The 18930-nt window shown below is 45.7% G+C and overlaps 1 protein-coding gene across 1 annotated transcript in view; it reads left to right on the top strand.

The window, feature by feature from the left end:
- Positions 1–5112: 5112 nt before the first annotated feature.
- Positions 5113–18930, top strand: part of TMEM272 (transmembrane protein 272) — a 35275-nt gene continuing 21457 nt past the window's right edge. The window contains exons 1-2 of the mRNA XM_054015200.1: positions 5113–5331; positions 8740–8821. Of these exons, the coding sequence (XP_053871175.1) occupies positions 8764–8821 (58 nt within the window). The 5' untranslated portion in view covers positions 5113–5331; positions 8740–8763. The remainder of the gene's footprint in view (positions 5332–8739; positions 8822–18930) is intronic.

The following is an 18930-nucleotide window of genomic DNA, read 5'->3' as shown; positions in this document are numbered from 1 at the left end:
TCTTATAACTACCTGTGTTGCTATTAATAAATGATAAAAAGCTTTTTTTTTTAAAGCATTATGATAACATGATCGTTTCTATAATAGAAAGTAACTCTATTTTATTCATCAGTTTTAAAATTACTGCTGTCTCTGTCAACCTGTGGACAGATTCTCAAATTAGATGGAGCCATTTCCTGAATGCACTCACTGGGCCTGGTTCTCTGCTGACTTGCAGCATGATTATATGAACCTGTACAAAGTGAGGGTGAAGGCAGAGGTGGGCTCAGGGAGGCTTGTTTCCACATTGTGAGCCAGCCTTCGCTAGGGGAAAAGGTGTGATCTTTTTTTATAACAAGATAGCTAACTCGAGTTAGCTCTCTTGTTTTAAAATCCAAGTGGAGACAAAGCACGGGGCAGTTTCACCTCAGTGTGGCTGGTTGAGGTAAACACTGGTGGGGGAGGGTCTCAGGTTTTCTCAACCAGCAACATCAAGGCAAAACTATCCTGTGCCTTGTCTCCGCTAGGAATTGACAGTGAGTTATTCTGAGTCCGATTTGGTATTGTAAACACCAACCCTTTTTCCCTAGTGACTATACAACACTGATTTCATTCTCCATGATCTGTTGTAGAGTGGGATGGACTCACAAGTTTTTATCTTGACTGGGCTGCTCACAAAAGAGCGGTGATCCTTTGGGACCCAAGTTTATTTCTGGTTCCTCACACATTTGTGAGTGAGGTACTACTACTCCTCACATTCCTTACAGGGCACACCGTACAGGAGGGCTCAGGAATCTACTTTTACTGGACTGACTCTCAATTAACTTCTCCCTCTTCAGACTCGCAGCTGGCCCAGGAGCAGCAAGCATCTGGAGTTAGGGCAGTGCCCGGATGCAGCCTCTAGGACCCAATACAGTGACCACTGAAGTCAATGAAAAGACTTCTATTGACTTCAGTGGGTTTTGTCTCTATCCCTACGGAGGAACCAAGAGGCCACATGTGTATGTATACAGGTAGCCAAGTCACTAAACACCCAGTTGTGCACGCAAACATGCAGTTGTGTAATTATTCAATTTGTATACGAAGATGGCTAGACAAATGGATGGATGTACGTGTAAATTATACAGGTGCCTTTTTGGAGGTACTTTGAAAATCTGGCCTTTTTGCACCTTAATTTTGCCAAATCCTTTCTTTTTTTTTTTTTTTTTTTTTTTAAATAACCAATGAATTAGGAGAATTGTAACTCTATTTGGGTATTTTGGCTTGTAAGTCATCCAGTCATGAGAACAAAGAAATTCAAACTGGAAATAAAATGCAACATTCCTAAATGAGTGTCTCCATCTCTCTGTACTAAGCACTATTCCCAATTAAATAGCCAGGGAAAGTCACATTGGCACTGCTGAAAGAAGAACAGAATCACCCTGTTCATGTGCTCAGACTTCCAGAAGCTATGGGCTTGGAGCATGAATTACTAGGTGACACTTTATGATCTATGTTGTGCAAGAGGTCAGACTAGATGCTCATAATGGCTCCTTTCAGCCTTAAAATGTATCAGTCGTTTAGGAACATGGGGTTTTGACTATGCTCTCAGACACATCAGTATAAATTAGCAGTAATCACTAAAGTCACCAGTGTAAGCAAGACCAGAAGTGACCTTCTTATACCTTATGCCTGTGTGAACTCACCAGTGTAAGCAAGATCAGAATCTTATACCTAGTGAAACTGCACTAGAAACTGAACAGAACAGTTCCATCCCCACTGTTGTCATCATAAAATGACGTGAGGAGCAGTGTTCAAGACTAGAACTTTCACCAAAGGTTTGCCTGGAGAGATAGCAAGACCCTCACAGGAACAAAGTTACTTTTATTGAAGATGATATTTTAAAGTGGTGATTCTACACCAGAGGTGGGCAAGCTACGGCCTGTGGGACCGTCCTGCCTGGCCCTTGAGCTCCCGGGAATGCTAGCCCCCAGCCTCTCCCCTGCTGTACCTGTCCCCAGCAGCAACGCCACCGCACAGGCAGTGCTCTGGGCGGCGGGGCTGCACGCTCCTGCCGAGCAGAGCAGCAGCATGTCTGGCTCCGACCGGGCGGCGTGGCTGCCAGACATTCTGTTCTGAGTGGCATGGTAAGGGGGCCGGGGGGTTGGATAAGGGGCAGGAGGTCCCGGGGGGAAGTCAGGGGACAGGGAGCAGGGGGCGGTTGGATGGGGTGGAGGTTCTGGGGGGTGGATGGGGGATCGGGGGGCTTGGATAAGCGTGGGAGTCCCGGGGAGCCTGTCAGGAGGTGAGGGTATGGATAGGGGTCAGGGCACAGGGAACAGGGGAGGTTGGATAGGTGTGGGATCCTGGTGGGCCTGTCAAGGGGCAGGGGTGTGGATAGGGGTCAGAGCAGTCAAGGGACTGGGAGCAGGGGGGTTTGCTAGGGGGTGGGGTCCTGGGGGCGGTTGGGGAGGAGTACCGGGAGAGGGCAGTTAGGGGACAAGGAGCGGGGAGGGGGGTTGGATGGTGCAGAGGTTCTGAGGGGGGCAGTCAGGGGGCAGGAAGTGGGAGGGGTTGGATAGGGGGTGGGGGTCAGGCTGTTTGGGGAGGCACAGCCTTCCCTACTCGCCCTCCATACGGTTTTGCAACCCTAATGTGGCCCTCGGTTTGCTCACCCCTATAGATAGCAAAAAGAAGGGCTAAAACTCCTTTCTTGTCTATCCCCAACTTTCCTATCTTCCTTTCTCCAGTTTCCCATTCCGCCGTCCTTTACCATTGTTACATGACATAAAAAAGAATCACTGGAAGAGTTGCTTTCTTGAAACGCTGAACGAGGTGCTTTATTATAATAAAGAAAACAGAACTATCTTTAAAACTACTCAGTTCTTCTCTTCGAACTTTTTCCTAGACTTTTCCGCAGCCCTCTCCTACCTGGTTTCCTGCTACAGATTTAATGAAACACTAAATATATCCTCACACTCCCCTTCTTTTTCTCACTAAAATGTCCTTGCTCCTAAGCTGAGGAACATTCTACTTGGGAATTTACCATATTTTCCTTCTCCCATCCCCATCCAACTGTTAACTTCTTCCCTAAGGTTTGTTAGTACTCTATATTGAATAGATTGCTTATGAAAAGGGTTGTATTAGCTGTGGAGAAAAGCTTGAAAAGTTTCACCCTAAAGTTGCAATCAACACAAAATAAAGAAAAAGAAATCCTTAGTGATTATTTTTTTTAGACTCTCAGTGCTTTTAAGACAATCTCAGGGGGCTAATTTATGATTTTGGAGCATTTGGGGTAGCAATGCTGCAATTACACTGGGGACAGCTGCCATGGCAGCTTTCCCCTATTGCTGTGCCTTAATCTTGTTCAGAAAGGATCACGTCTAGGGGAAAGAGTAGTTCAGCCCCCCATATCAATTCAATCCTCGGTCCCTCTGCTGGCAAATCTGACAGAGGTGCCAACAAATGTCAGACATGCAGGTGATTTTCATAACACAGACAACTGTGTAGCAAAGAGAAGATTTCATTATTCTACAGCTTCTTGTGGCATCTAGAAACTAGTTTCACTCACCCACTTCCTTTACTCTGCTTGTCCCATGTACACAGTCATCTGTCATGGTTAAAAGTCAAGCTAAAATCATAGAAACTGGAGATGGAAAAGACTTAGTAGGTAACTTTGCGTACCCCTTGGCCAATATAGGCTTGCTCCCAAGTGCACGTTCAGACTAATTTTTAAAGATTCATGCAAAAGGATTTCTATCATTTCCTTTGGGATTCTATTCCATGATTTTGTAGCTATTCCTGATAGAAAATTTTATTCAGCTCACATTTTTCTTTGTTCATTTGCATCTGATTTCTCTTAGTTACGCTTGCTTGGACTAATCCAAACAATTCCCCTCTCTCCTTGCTATTCCTACTTTTAAACACTATGATGTCCTGTCTAACTTCCAACTTTGGTAACTAAATTCGAATTACTACTGTTTCAGTTGGTGCTTCCCTTCTCTTCCTAAAAACAGTTGTGCAGTGTTGTGTTGTTAGCACATGTGTCATACCAGAAGTGGCTGCATTTCAGTGGTGAATTAGTAATATCAATGGGCACAGTTGTAGAGATCTTACCCACTTGAGTGCTCCCCTTGAAATCAACATGAATACTGGTGAAGCAAGGTATTAATCAACATGAGTAAGGACTGCAGAATCAGAGCCTCTGTACTATGCACAGAATATACTCTCTATACTATTTAACATTTAAAGACCATTGGGTTCCTTCATAATGAAAAACGACATTATACATTATTTTTTGTGCATACTAGACAAATTGCATGTAAAAAAAATCTTTAAGCCGTGCAATTTTCTTTTCCCCAGTAAACTCAACCATGGACGTCATCCTCCTAATGCATAGCTGTTAGCTTTGCTTCAACATTAGAATTATATTACATATGAATGCTGTGCAAACATGAGAGCTGAGTTCACTATTGTTTCTCCAAAGTTTTGGCAGGTATTTTGTCAGTTCCCTAATGATGATTTTAACAGCTGGTAGCCTTTTTTGCAAAGCCTTTTATAAAAGGCCCTAAATATGTGTAGATCTTCATTAATGCGGTAGTTGCTCCCAGAGAGATTTATCTGTCAAACATAGTTTCCTATTGTACAAAAGGTATTGCTGTCTAGCTAGTGACACAGCACTTATTATTAGACCTGAGATTTCTGACAGGCACCTGCTAATGAAAAGAGAAACTGGCGAATAACTATTCAAAAAATAGATCTCTAGGGAGGTAGTATAGGATATATGGAATAAACAACATCCAGTAGCTAACACTGAAAGCTGTGTATGTGGCAGCTTTGTAAATCACAGAGGACTATTTCAGGCCATTGCAAAGAGCAAAGGGACAAAACGGTATCATAAAATAAACCAGGCATCAGCTACTAGCTGCTGATTTATGGATAAACCAAATCTACTGAAAGATTTTTGCAAAGGAAATATCTTTTCTTTCACCTTCACAAGTCTTCTATGGGCTCCTCTGCTGCCCCCTGATGGCACTGTAAAACCCTGCAATTGCTGGGTTGGGGAGCAAGCCGAATGTGGGAGTATATAGGAAATAATTATAATCCCTTCTCCTCACAACTAGAAACAGCAGAGGAGCTGCTTGGCTGCAGCAGAGGAGATTGAGTAGCGATAGAGAGAAAAGGTGTGTGCAACAGAGAGAAAGAGATGGAATGAAAAGAAGCCAAGATCGCTTAAAGCCAGCTAACTGAAAGCAGAGTCCCTGGAAGCGGAGTATGACTATAGTCTAACACAGGATCCGACTTTCACAATATACTTTTGTCGAAGAATCTATTTTGTGATTTCTCATTCCAGACTTCCATTGGTTTAACAAGGTGAGTTAAGACAGCACTCAAATGTCCTTTCAGGTATGAGAAATTCATTGGAAAGATGCTGATTTGCCAGGAATGTTTGCAGAATAAAGGACAATGTCACATTTTGTAGTTTGTCAGGAAGAAATGGACTGCAAACCAGTATGGTAGAAATGGTTTTCGGAATATTTAAAAAATCCTCAAGAGTCTATGCAGTGAGATGAACGTGTTTCTGTTGCTGAAGGTTTTGGGGTCTTGGGGCAAAGCCTATCTGATTGAGCTATCAGGAACTTTAGATCTACAGTGCAGCAAACTGAGAATTTAGAAAGCAACAGAGTGTCTTCCTGTTTTATCCCTCAACAGTGTGAGGTATTTGGAATTGATTGAAAGTGCAGCTTATTTTATGCAGCCAAAGTATATTTCAAGCAATCAAATAATAGACCAATTTGGAATCTGTTCTTTAATTGGATAACTAGTGATGGGAACAGTGTAAAAGGGGACTTACAAATGCAGAGGGGTCAGGCATGCTCACAGGAGAGAGGATCATTCTTATTTTGGTGAACACAACTCTGAAAATGTAAGGTTAGGACAGAAACCAACAGCAGCAAACCAGTTCAAAGTTAAAGCTACCCAGGGCTGAGAGTGGGCTGGGCTGGGTTTACAGAGGGGTCTGAGCTACAGAGACTTCTCATTACTGCCTGGAGGAATAAGGGACAGAGTTTTAAAACAAGGGGAGCAATATCTGAGAAAGTGTTAGCATGTCATGAGTTTGCTGCAGTTCAAGCCTCCCCTGAAGCCAACAGTCTGGGGCAACCCTGGCCCCCCTCCATCAGCACAGCTGGCACAAAAGGGAGAGGGGCTGGAGCAGGTCTGCTGTGCTGAGACTGAGCAGGATGTGGAGAGAAAATATATCCCCATGAGCTTTGCTCTATGGATTCCATCTTTGCTATCACATGGGAACAGCCGGCCAGGGGGTGACCAAAGGATCTGCAGCTATGTAGATCCACCAGCCAAATTTCCCCATATAGGGCCATGCAGCTGCTTTGACAGCTACTGTGACCATCCCCATGGTGGCTGAATAACTTGTCCCCTTGGCTCGACACGCTCTCCCTTACACCTGTGCAGCAGAAGAATAATTTCATTTGAGGCAATGAAGTACACCAGTGTAAAACTGAGGTAAGGAGGATCACAGTGTGGGCCTTTGTCTCTAACTTTACCCAGTTGTGTCTGGGTTTTTTATTACCTGTGGTACCATCAGGTGATTTTCTGAGACCCACTGCAATATCTGTTGTGGGCAAAATGAGGGTGCCTATCTGCATTACTTTAGCATTCTAAAAGCCTCTACACTCTACATTGATTCGGTGTAGTTTTTAGTGGTCATTTAAATTTTAATTTCTTATAATGGCAGTTTTCCAAAGGAAATTACCCCTTAATTTGCCTGGCAACTGAGTTGCTCCTTCACATCTGTTATAGCTAATTACATACAGTAAATGCTTTTGTCCGTAATATGCATTGTGCTCTGTCAGATAGGCAGTTTTTTGGCATGTTTACCCATAGACTTTATAGCACTTTCCAAAGCAGTAGATCAATCATATAGGTTTTAAATCCACTCTGATAAATGGGTGCATGTCACCTGTAATCTGGTGAAATTATCTCGAGGTTATGTGCCTATGCCCTGTTGTGTGTGTACCTATGAAACCATCATGCCTTTGCTTTCTTAGTACTACGTCTTCACATCTTTTAAGAACTCTCCCTCTGTGCAGAACTCAGTTTTAGCCATGTAATCAGATGGCTGTAGTTGCTGAGGCCAGCCACTAGAAGGAGACATGATCACACATACTAAGTCTATTTATTGCATTTACTTTTCTTTATTGTAGTTTTTCTTTAAAACCAAAGTCATTTTAGACTGAGGGTATGTTTTGCTCTCTCTGTGTGGAAATATAGCCTGAACAACCACAGGAGTCATTCATTGGTCCATGATAATTTGGTATTCAGAGGTGTGAGGGTTTTTTAATGCATTGTTAAAGGATAGGTAAAGTAGTTTTAGCAAAAAGTACAACTATAAAAGTATTTTCTGTTGACTGCATTGCCTGCTTTAAAAAAATAAAAATATTTGAGTGTTTATATTTTTTCTCATAATGGCCAAAGTGATTTAATTAGATCATTTTATGGATATGTCACTAGCCATGTCTTGATTCTAAAAGCAAAGTCTAATTTTGGGTTTCTCAGGAATAAAATTTACAACCAATGCCCTCAGTTTAATCCATTCTTTTCTACACTTGAAACTGACCTCTCATGTGGTTTTATGAGTATATACTCTTACTTTGGTAAAGAGTTATGAAGCCTTTTGCTCTGCATTGTTGTTTTGAGCCAGTGGGTCTTGCTAGCATTTTGAAAATTGTATACAACCTACCACTACTACATTGTTACCTCCACCCACCTTTGCCCACTAAGTGCACTTCACTGCCAGTTTCTTTCTTTTAAAAACCTGTCAATTGTTGCAATCCAAAAGCACAATATTTGCTCTTCAGAAGTATCTTTATGAGCCAGGGATGGTTTAGTGGCATGCTGTGTGAGCGGGGGAGGGGATGGGGTGAATTCCCCCAGAATCAGGTCACTTCTGACCAGCCATCATCTTATTGTGGCCAAATGAAAAGAGTCGGCTTTTGCCAAGTTACCACACAGCGTTTTCTGAGATAAAACAGTCGTGTCTTCTGAGAGTGGGGGAAGGGTGGTAACACAGATACAACTGTGTAAAAATTGCTGGCAAATGACTTTTTAAATGTATCCCATTTATTTATTATGGACACCAATTTTACCTTTTTAAAGATCACGATCTTTCTTAATGGTGGCCTTGATCCTGCACAGTGCAGACAGGGATTGTAGTACACGGTATAAAGACATGAGCAAGACAGGGAGCGCAGGGGAAGCTGATCGTGCATTAATGAAAGCTCTGCTGTGTGGTTGCCAGAATGCTCCTGACTAATAGCACAGCAAGGCCAAAGGGGAGCAGTTAGCTAAGTGCCTTCTTTGCACTCTGCGGATGGCACTGAATTCCTCTTTTTCAGACACACCCAGTTGTGCACCCCCACATCACCCCCCTTTTTGGCCATGCATGCTACTCCTTTTCTATACAGTCTCCTCTCACTTACACCCATGTCACACAGTTGATTTCAGTGGCGTTACTCCTGATTTACACCAATGTCATGTGCGAGGTGAATCAAGCCTTTAACATTCAGTTTATAGTGGGGCTAGATTTGCTGGTATGCTCTGGCTACTTGGTTCTGCTCCAGCAATCTGGGTGTGCAGCTGCTTTGGGTGACTGGGGTAGGCGCAAAGCTGCTAAAGCAAAGCAGTGGATCTGGCCCATCATGTCTAGTTCATTACAAACACAACTTATTATTGTAATACCCTTATTATTTCTATCTCTAGAGCTACACGAGACAGTGATCACCAATGGCTGCTGGCCTGGAGAAAGCTTGTCACCGGTGCATATCTAAAATTGCCAGTAACGGTAAGTCACAGCTGTAGAAGTAATCACCTTCTATTACTTAAACGGCCCTGTGGTTACTATAGTTAGAAAAATGGGCTAATACCAAATTCATTGCAAGTTAAGGACATGAGAGTTTAAGCAGCCGTACCACCTTCTGCTATGATCTCACCAGAACTGACAAACTAAGGGCCTGATCCAAAGCCCAGGTAAGTCAATGGAGGCTCTGGGCATTGGATCAAGCCCAAATGGTCTACTCCTGCCTGGTGCGGAGTAATGACAACTCCTACCTAAATCAATTAGCACCTCACAGGAGGGACTCAGCATGCTGCAGGATTGGGTCCTAAACGCAGGTGGTCCTGGTCAGTACATAGATGGAGGAATCTCAAACTTCTGATTCTGCCTTCTGAGTCAGCACTAAACCAATGTCCCAGCATGGTGTTAGGAGGCACATTGGTGCTGCAGATGTGATGTAAAACTGAGGTCCAGGTACGGAACAAGGTATGTTAACTCTAGTGTCCTGGTCAAATTAAATTTTATAAATACACCTTAAAACACTTTACAATGTTCTGCACTGCAGAGCCAAATCTGGTGTAATTCTTTTCAAATGGGATCCGACACCACAAGGTGCGGGCGGTGCTCTCACGCGGCGCGAACCGCAGCAGCCCCAGGGCGTCCCCCGCGCATGATGCGCTGCTGCTGCCAGGGCCGGCTCTAGGCTTTTGCCGCCCGAAACACACACACAAAAAAAAAGGCCAGACTGCCACCCCTGAAAATGTGCCGCCCCAAGCATGTGCTTGGTTTGCTAGTGCCTAGAGCTGGTCCTAGCCACTACACTCCTTCTTCCATAGCAAAATGACCTAAAATTCACAACCCCCTGAAATACAGTCTTCCACAAAGATTACGATAAAATGCACAGACTCTCAAAAGCTAAATTATACTTTAAAGTTACTGATTCCAGTACATTAGAACTTCAGCTAAATATTTCCCACCAATCTCCTGTCCAGTTCTTCAAATGTAGCCTAAAATAGTCTGACTGAAAGCAATTCAGTCTGAAAGACTTTGCTGCTATTAAATCACCCTACTGCTACTCTATCAAATGGCACAGCAAGAGCCCACACTGAATCTTACCTTCTCCCCCGAGGAGCTATCAAATACCAACTGCCTAGGTGAAAAACCCCACCAAGCTACAGAGGGCTGTCATCTAAGGGCTTGTCTTCACTACCCGCCTGGATCGGCAGGTAGAAATCAATCTCTCGGGGATCGATTTATCGCATCTCGTCGGTACGCGATAATCGATCCCCGAATCAACGCGTGTACTCCACCAGCCCAGGTAGAAGTAAGCACCGTTGACGGGGGAGCCGCGGCGGTCGATTTGCCGCCGTCCTCACAGCGGGGTAAGTTGGTCAGATACATCAAATTCAGCTACGCTATTCCCGTAGCTGAATTTGCGTATCTGAAATCGATCCTACCTCCCCCCCCCCCATAGTGTAGATGTAGCCCCCCCCCCCGAGTGTAGATGTAGCCTTAGGAAGGGCTAGGCCAGACTTGACCTAGGTTGTGAAATCTGACAAGATCCCACTCTGAGGAAATAGAACTGTAGGCAATATTGTTGGGCCGGATTCTCTGTTCCCATCTCTTCTCTTTGCGTTGTTCCAATGACACAAAGGGACTAGAAAGCAGAGACCAATCCCCACTGACTGACTGAGGATTCACATGGTGGGGAACAGTCCCCAGCTCACATAGAGCTTCTATGTCACCCCCACCAATAAAGAGCATAAGGAGTAGTGAGGACGATGTCCAGAGCACTCTGTGATCTGGCTTTGCTTATTTCGCAAGTGGCTGCTTGGGAGCTGTGACCATCTGGCGCAGTTTAGAGCAGTCCCCAGACTGCTCTAAACTCCACCGGGGCAGTGCCTGGTTCAGAACTGCGTCAAGAAACAAGATGCTTCAGCAACCGGACAGCTTTCCATCACCTCTGTCCCCCCCTGTGGAAACCATGCACAGCAGAGAATCTTGGCCATTATTTTTACCCCTCTCTGGATTTCAGGACAAAGAGGGCAGAGGCAGTGTATTTTCAGATTTCTGTTCCTACCACAGAAACAATCAAAATGTTCCTATTTTCTGCTGGTGTTATAGTGCCATCAGGGCTTCAGGGGTGACTAATGGAATAAATTACGCAGATATGGGTCCAGTTAGTGTCATCTGACATATTTAGATAGCCTGCAGAATTATGTGGAAAATATGTGAATGATTTTAGGGCCCAGTCCTGCAAACACTAACACAAATTATGCACAATGGGTGAAATTCTCACACATGCCTTCCCCCTCATAAGGCCTAACTGCCACTTAAGTCCCACTTACTCTTCAAAATAGGTGCCTAGGCCTCATCGTGTCTCTCTGCACAGGGGTGAATTTCACCTGGTGTGACTACTTATGTACGTAAAATCACATATTTGCAGGGTTGGAACCTTATTGAACAGATTCCTTTTACACTGTAAAATGACTGTGCTGTTATATATTATCATAAGTGTTATGTAAGGCTTGGTCTACACTAAACCCCCAAATCGAACTAAGGTACGCAACTTCAGCTACGTGAATAACGTAGCTGAAGTTCGAAGTACCTTAGTTCGAACTTACCTCGGTCCACACGTGGCAGGCAGGCTCCCCCGTCGACTCCGCGGTACTCCTCTCGTCTGGCTGGAGTACCGCAGTCGACGGCGAGCACTTCCGGGTTCGACTTATCGCGTCCAGACAAGATGCGATAAGTCGAACCCAGAACTTCGATTGCCAGCCGCCGAATTAGCGGCTGGGTGTAGACATACCCTAAGTTTACAGGTGGAAAAGAGCTATTCAATTTATGAATCCACGTTCCTTCCAGTGCAGGACTGCTCCCTACAGGATACCCTAGGGTGGTTTTTCTACTCCACTTTTAAAATGCTCAAAGGATGGAACTTCTCAACTTCCTCTGCAAGACTATTCCACTAGTAGATCTCACTATAAGGACGTTTTTCTTGATGTCCAACGTAACCTTTCCTTTGCTCAATTTCATCCCATTTAGGGCAACCATATTTCCTAAAGTAAAAACAGGATGGTTGGGGCTTGCCTGAGCCCGAGCTGCCCCCCACATACTCCCCATAGGGCTCACCAGAGCCACTCTCTCCCCCCGAGCTCCATGCCCCATGCCACCAATGGCTGGTACTGATCCCCAAGCCCCCGCTACCCGTGGCTGGGGATGGGGCTGACACACACACCCCGAGCTTGGTGCCCTGTACAGCCAGAGGCTGGGGCTGACCCCCCTCCTGAGCTCCACACCTCCCAGGGCTGGGGCTGGTGCTGAACCCCCGACCCTCCTCCCCTGAGATCCGCGCCGCCTGGGGCTGAGCCTCATGCCGCCTGGGGCTGACCCCTAAGCCCCACTGCCTGGTACCTCACATCGCTGCTCCCCACAATGTTCCTCTGCCCCCCTTCCATGGGAAGCACACCCAACTTTTTTGGTAAACTGGGCATTTGTTTTTTGCTCTTCCCAACTGATCAGGACGGCCAGGACAGAGCTTAAAAACGGGACTGTCCCAGCCAAAACAGGATGTATGGTGTCATAACTATAAAGGGAAGGGTAATAGCTGTCCTGTGTACAGTACTATAAATCCCTCCTGGCCAGAGACTCCAAAATCCTTTTCCCTGTAAAGGGTTAAGAAGCTCAGGTAACCTGGCTGGCATCTGACCTAAAGGACCAATAAGGGGACAAGATACTTTCAAATCTTGGGGGGGGAAGGTTTTTGTTTGTGTTCTTTGTTTGGGAGTGTGTTCGTTCTCCGGGAATGAGAGGGACCAGACATCAATCCAGGTTCTCCACATCTTTCTAAACAAGCCTCTCCTATTTCAAACTTGTAAGTAAATAGCCAGGCAAGGCGTGTTAGTTTTCCTTTGTTTTTCTCAACTTGTAAATGTACCTTTTACTAGAGTGTTTATCTTTGTTTTCTGCACTTTGAACCTGAGACTAGAGGGGAGTCCTCTGAGCTCTTTAAGTTTGATTACCCTGTAAGGTTAATTTCCATACTGATTTTACAGAGATGATTTTTACCTTTTTCTTTAATTAAAAACCTTCTTTTTAAGAACCTGATTGATTTTTCCTTGTTTTAGATCCAAAGGGGTTTTGGATCTTGATTCACCAGGAGTTGGTGGGAGGAAGGAGGGGAATGGTTAATTTCTCCTTGTTTTAAGATCCAAGGGGTTTTGGATTTGTTTTCACCAGGGATTTGGTGAGGGTTTTTCAAGGTTTCCCAGGGAGGGAATCCATTGAAAATGGTGGCAGCCGAACCAGAGCTAAGCTGGTAATTAAGCTTAGAAGTTTTTATGCAGGCCCCTACATTTGTACCCTAAAGTTCAAAGTAGGGATCTCAGTCCTGACATGGTGGCAGCGGTGGGATCATTTTAAACCCAAAAGCCAGTGAGATTTTTTTTTCCTTCTAGCTGCTTGGAAAGCCGAGCTGGAAGTAGATAGATGCATATCTTATCTCTCCTTGCCTGAAGGCAGAGGTGTTAAGTTTTTTTTACAGGTCCTTTGTTAAGAGAAGGGTTCAATTAGCAAATGACTGGTAAAAGGTATTTACAAGCTGAATTGTTTTTTTTTTCTTTTTACATCCTCGGGAGTAGCTAGTTAGAAAGTTACTGTTAACTCTGCAGCAGCCAGAGCTGAGAGCTTCCCAGTTTGTCAACTGCAAAGGGGGTTACCCAGCACAAGAAAACAGGAAAATGACTACCAAAGAAGTAGCTAACAAAATAGAACTGGCCAAACTAGAAGCAGAAGAAAATGAAAGAAAACATCAGAGACTGCTTCAATTAACAAAACTCGAGACAGAGCAGAGAGAAAGAGAAGAAAAAGCCAAAGAGGAGGCCCACAAGAGAGAGATGGAGCTGAAAGAAAAAGAGATGAAGATGAAAGAAAAAGAGATGGAGGAGAGAGAAAAAGAAAGGAAGCATGAACTGGAAGTAGCAAAGGCTAAGCAGGATGCACCAGCCAATGCTAACAACCCCCCTCCAGGTACCACTTCCCATCCCAGAAGATTCCCCACCTACAAGGCAGGCGATGATACTGAGGCCTTCTTAGAAAATTTTGAAAGGGCCTGCCTTGGATACAGCATCGCTACAGACCAGTACATGGTAGAGCTGAGGCCGCAGCTCAGTGGACCCTTAGCAGAGGTGGCGGCTGAAATGCCTAAGGAACACATGAACAGTTATGAACTTTTTAAAAACAAGGCCAGACTCAGAATGGGGCTAACACCCGAGCATGCCCGTCGGCGGTTCAGAGCCCTAAAGTGGAAACCGGATGTGTCATTTACCCGTCATGCCTACCACATTGACAAAAATTGTGATGCCTGGGTATCAGGAGCAAATGTTAAATCTCTGGAAGATCTGCTTTCCCTAGTAAAAATGGAGCAGTTTTTAGAGGGTGTTCCTGAGGAAATAGAAAGGTACATCCTAGATAGGAAGCCCAAAACTGTAACTGAGGCGGGGGAGATTGGAGCCCAGTGGGTGGAGGTGGCAGAAAAGAAAAAAACTAGTAGCAGTTGGAGCGAATATCAGAAGGGGCAAGCCGAAACAAAACCTTACCACCGGGGACAACCCAAGGCCCCACCCACATCCCAAGGGAAACCCCAGACGCCTTCTCACCCCACCACACCAGTCTCCACCAACCAACCTCGTCCCGGTGATACCTTAGCAGGGCGATGTTTTAAATGTAATGAACTGGGACATATAAAGGCTCACTGCCCCAAGAACCCTAACCGATTACAGTTCATTACACCCCAATCACACCAAAGATCCCCAAACCCAGATGCCTCTCTCATACCCTCGGAGCGAAGGGAAACCTTGAGAGTGGGCGGAAAGAAGGTTACCGCCTGGAGGGACACTGGGGCTCAAGTGTCAACTATCCACCAATCCCTAGTGGACCCCAAACTCATCAACCCAGAGGCTACAGTGACAATTCAACCCTTCGTGTCACAATCTGTAACCTTGCCTACAGCCACGTTGCATGTCCAGTACAAGGGCTGGTCAGGAATGTGGACTTTTGCAGTCTATGACAATTATCCCATTCCCATGCTGCTGGGGGAAGATTTGGCCAACCATGTGAAGGTAGCCAAGAGGGTGGGAATAGTCACCCGCAGCCAGGCTAAGCAAGCTTTCACCCCCATCCCTGTTCCTGAGCCGTCCACCAGGGCCCCGTCTGTGTTACCGGAGACCCAGACAAAGGTGGTGGAACTGGATCCTCTGCCAACGACTGCAACAGCCGTAGTGGATCCAATCCCAGAGACCCAGCCAAAGCCAGTCCCAGAACCGGAACTGGCAACGCAACCAGCACCAGAACCATTGCCAGCCCTGAGTCCAGCCCTTGCAAACCCGTCTACAACTCCAACGCCAGAGGGCACCAGCGAGCCTGAACTGGCAGAAGCAGCAGATAACCCTACCCAAGAGGCTCAGCCAGAGCCTGAGTTACCACATAGTGCACCAGCGGACAGCGGTTCACAGTCAATGGAAACAGCCCCAGCACCTGCATCGCTTCCAGAGGGACCAAGCCCCAGTCCACAGTCCAAGGAGGAACTGATGTCTCCAGCATCAAGGGAACAGTTCCAGGCCGAGCAGGAAGCAGATGACAGCCTTCAGAAAGCTTGGGCGGCGGCGCGGAGCACCCCACCGCCTCTCAGCTCTTCTAACCAATCCCGGTTTGTTGTAGAACAAGGACTTTTATACAAGGAGACTCTTTCTGGTGGGCACCAGGAAGACTGGCATCCTCAAAGGCAGTTGGTAGTTCCCACTAAGTATCGGGTAAAGCTCTTGAGCTTAGCCCATGATCATCCCAGTGGCCATTCTGGGGTGAACAGAACCAAAGACCGGTTGGGGAAGTCCTTCCACTGGGAGGGAATGGGCAAGGACGTTGCTAATTATGTCCGGTCTTGTGAGGTGTGCCAACGAGTGGGAAAACCCCAAGACCAGGTTAAAGCCCCTCTCCAGCCACTACCCATAATTGAGGTCCCATTTCAGCGCGTAGCTGTGGATATTCTGGGTCCTTTCCCAAAGAAGACACCCAGAGGAAAGCAGTACGTACTGACTTTCATGGATTTTGCTACCCGATGGCCGGAAGCAGTACCCTTAAGCAACACCAGGGCTAAAAGTGTGTGCCAGGCATTAACAGACATTTTTGCCAGGGTAGGTTGGCCCTCCGACATCCTTACAGATTCGGGAACTAACTTCCTGGCAGGAACCATGGAAAACCTGTGGGAAGCTCATGGGGTGAATCACTTGGTTGCCACCCCTTACCACCATGAAACCAATGGCCTGGTGGAGAGGTTTAATGGAACTTTGGGGGCCATGATACGTAAATTTGTAAATGAACACTCCAATGATTGGGACCTCGTGTTGCAGCAGTTGCTTTTTGCCTACAGGGCTGTACCACATCCCAGTTTAGGGTTTTCACCAATTGAACTTGTGTATGGCCGTGAGGTTAAGGGGCCATTACAGTTGGTGAAGCAGCAATGGGAGGGGTTTACGCCTTCTCCAGGAACAAACATTCTAGACTTTGTAAGCAACCTACAAAACACCCTCCGACATTCTTTGGCCCTTGCTAAAGAAAACCTAAAGGATGCTCAGGAAGAGCAAAAGGCCTGGTATGATAAACATTCCAGAGAACGGTCCTTCAAAGTAGGAGACCAAGTCATGGTCTTAAAGGCAATCCAGGCCCATAAAATGGAAGTGTCGTGGGAAGGACCATTCACGGTCCAGGAGCGCCTAGGAGCTGTTAACTATCTCATAACCTCCCCCACCTCCAACATAAAGCCTAAGGTATACCATGTTAATTCTCTTAAGCCCTTTTATTCCAGAGAATTAAACGTTTGCCAGTTTACAGCCCAGGAAACAGATGACGCGGAGTGGCCTGAAGGTGTCTACTACGAAGGAAAAAAGGATGGTGGCGTGGAAGAGGTGAACCTCTCCATGACCCTTGGACGTCTGCAGCGACAGCAGATCAAGGAGCTGTGCACAAGCTTTGCACCAATTTTCTCAGCCACTCCAGGATGGACCGAACGGGCATACCACTCCATTGACACAGGTAATGCTCACCCTATTAGAACCCCACCCTACCGGGAGTCACCTCATGCCAAAACTGCTATACAAAGGGAGATCCAGGACATGCTACAGATGGGTATAATCCGCCCCTCTAAGAGTGCATGGGCATCTCCAGTGGTTCTAGTTCCCAAACCAGATGGGGAAATACGCTTTTGCGTGGACTACCGTAAGCTAAATGCTGTAACTCGTCCTGACAACTATCCAATGCCACGCACAGATGAGCTATTGGAGAAATTGGGACATGCCCAATTCATCTCTACTTTAGACTTAACCAAGGGGTACTGGCAAGTACCACTAGATGAACCCGCTAAGGAAAGGTCAGCCTTCGTCACCCAGGCAGGGGTGTATGAATTCAATGTACTCCCTTTCGGGTTGCGAAATGCACCCGCCACCTTCCAAAGACTTGTAGATGGTCTCCTAGCGGGATTGGGAGAATCTGCAGTTGCCTACCTCGATGATGTGGCCATTTTTTCTGATTCATGGGTAGAGCACATGGAGCACCTGGAAAAAGTTTTCGAGCGCATCCAGCAGGCAGGACTAACTGTTAAGGCTAAAAAGTGTCAAATAGGCCAAAACAGAGTGACTTACCTGGGGCACCAGGTGGGTCAAGGAACTATAAATCCCATACAGGCCAAAGTGGATGCTATCCAAAAGTGGCCGGTTCCAAAGTCTAAGAAACAGGTCCAATCCTTCTTAGGCTTGGCTGGATATTATAGGCGATTTGTACCCCACTACAGCCAAATCGCCGCCCCGCTGACAGACCTAACCAGAAAGAAACAGCCAAATGCAGTTCAGTGGACTAATGAATGTCAAAAGGCCTTTAACCAGCTTAAGGCAACACTCATGTCTGACCCTGTGCTAAGGGCCCCAGACTTTGACAAACCGTTCCAAGTAACCACAGATGTGTCCGAGCGAGGCGTGGGAGCAGTTTTAATGCAGGAAGGACCGGATCAAGAATTCCATCCTGTCGTATTTCTCAGTAAGAAACTGTCTGAGAGGGAAAGCCATTGGTCAATCAGCGAAAAGGAATGCTATGCCATTGTGTATGCGCTGGAAAAGCTACGCCCATATGTTTGGGGACGGCGTTTCCAACTACAAACAGACCATGCTGCGCTACAGTGGCTTCATACCGCCAAGGGAAATAACAAAAAACTTCTTCGGTGGAGTTTAGCTCTCCAAGATTTTGATTTTGAAATACAACACATTTCGGGAGCTTCTAACAAAGTGGCTGATGCACTCTCCCGGGAAAGTTTCCCAGAGTTAACTGGTTAACAATTGTTTTTGGAATAAAACATATTGTTAGTTTTTATATAATCAGTAGTATGTCTAAAGGTACATGTGTCTTATTAACTCTGTTTTCTCCTAGAACTCCAGGGAAAAATCACAGCCAGTGTGGAACCGAACATCCAACACTATCTGTGATTTGGGGGGCGTGTCATAACTATAAAGGGAAGGGTAATAGCTGTCCTGTGTACAGTACTATAAATCCCTCCTGGCCAGAGACTCCAAAATCCTTTTCCCTGTAAAGGGTTAAGAAGCTCAGGTAACCTGGCTGGCATCTGACCTAAAGGACCAATAAGGGGACAAGATACTTTCAAATCTTGGGGGGGGAAGGTTTTTGTTTGTGTTCTTTGTTTGGGAGTGTGTTCGTTCTCCGGGAATGAGAGGGACCAGACATCAATCCAGGTTCTCCACATCTTTCTAAACAAGCCTCTCCTATTTCAAACTTGTAAGTAAATAGCCAGGCAAGGCGTGTTAGTTTTCCTTTGTTTTTCTCAACTTGTAAATGTACCTTTTACTAGAGTGTTTATCTTTGTTTTCTGCACTTTGAACCTGAGACTAGAGGGGAGTCCTCTGAGCTCTTTAAGTTTGATTACCCTGTAAGGTTAATTTCCATACTGATTTTACAGAGATGATTTTTACCTTTTTCTTTAATTAAAAACCTTCTTTTTAAGAACCTGATTGATTTTTCCTTGTTTTAGATCCAAAGGGGTTTTGGATCTTGATTCACCA

Source organism: Malaclemys terrapin, chromosome 1 (assembly GCF_027887155.1).
Source record: "Malaclemys terrapin pileata isolate rMalTer1 chromosome 1, rMalTer1.hap1, whole genome shotgun sequence".
NCBI classification, from domain to species: domain Eukaryota; kingdom Metazoa; phylum Chordata; order Testudines; family Emydidae; genus Malaclemys; species Malaclemys terrapin.
The sequence above is the reverse complement of the archived record's forward strand: the minus strand, read 5'-3'. Positions and strand labels throughout refer to the sequence as shown.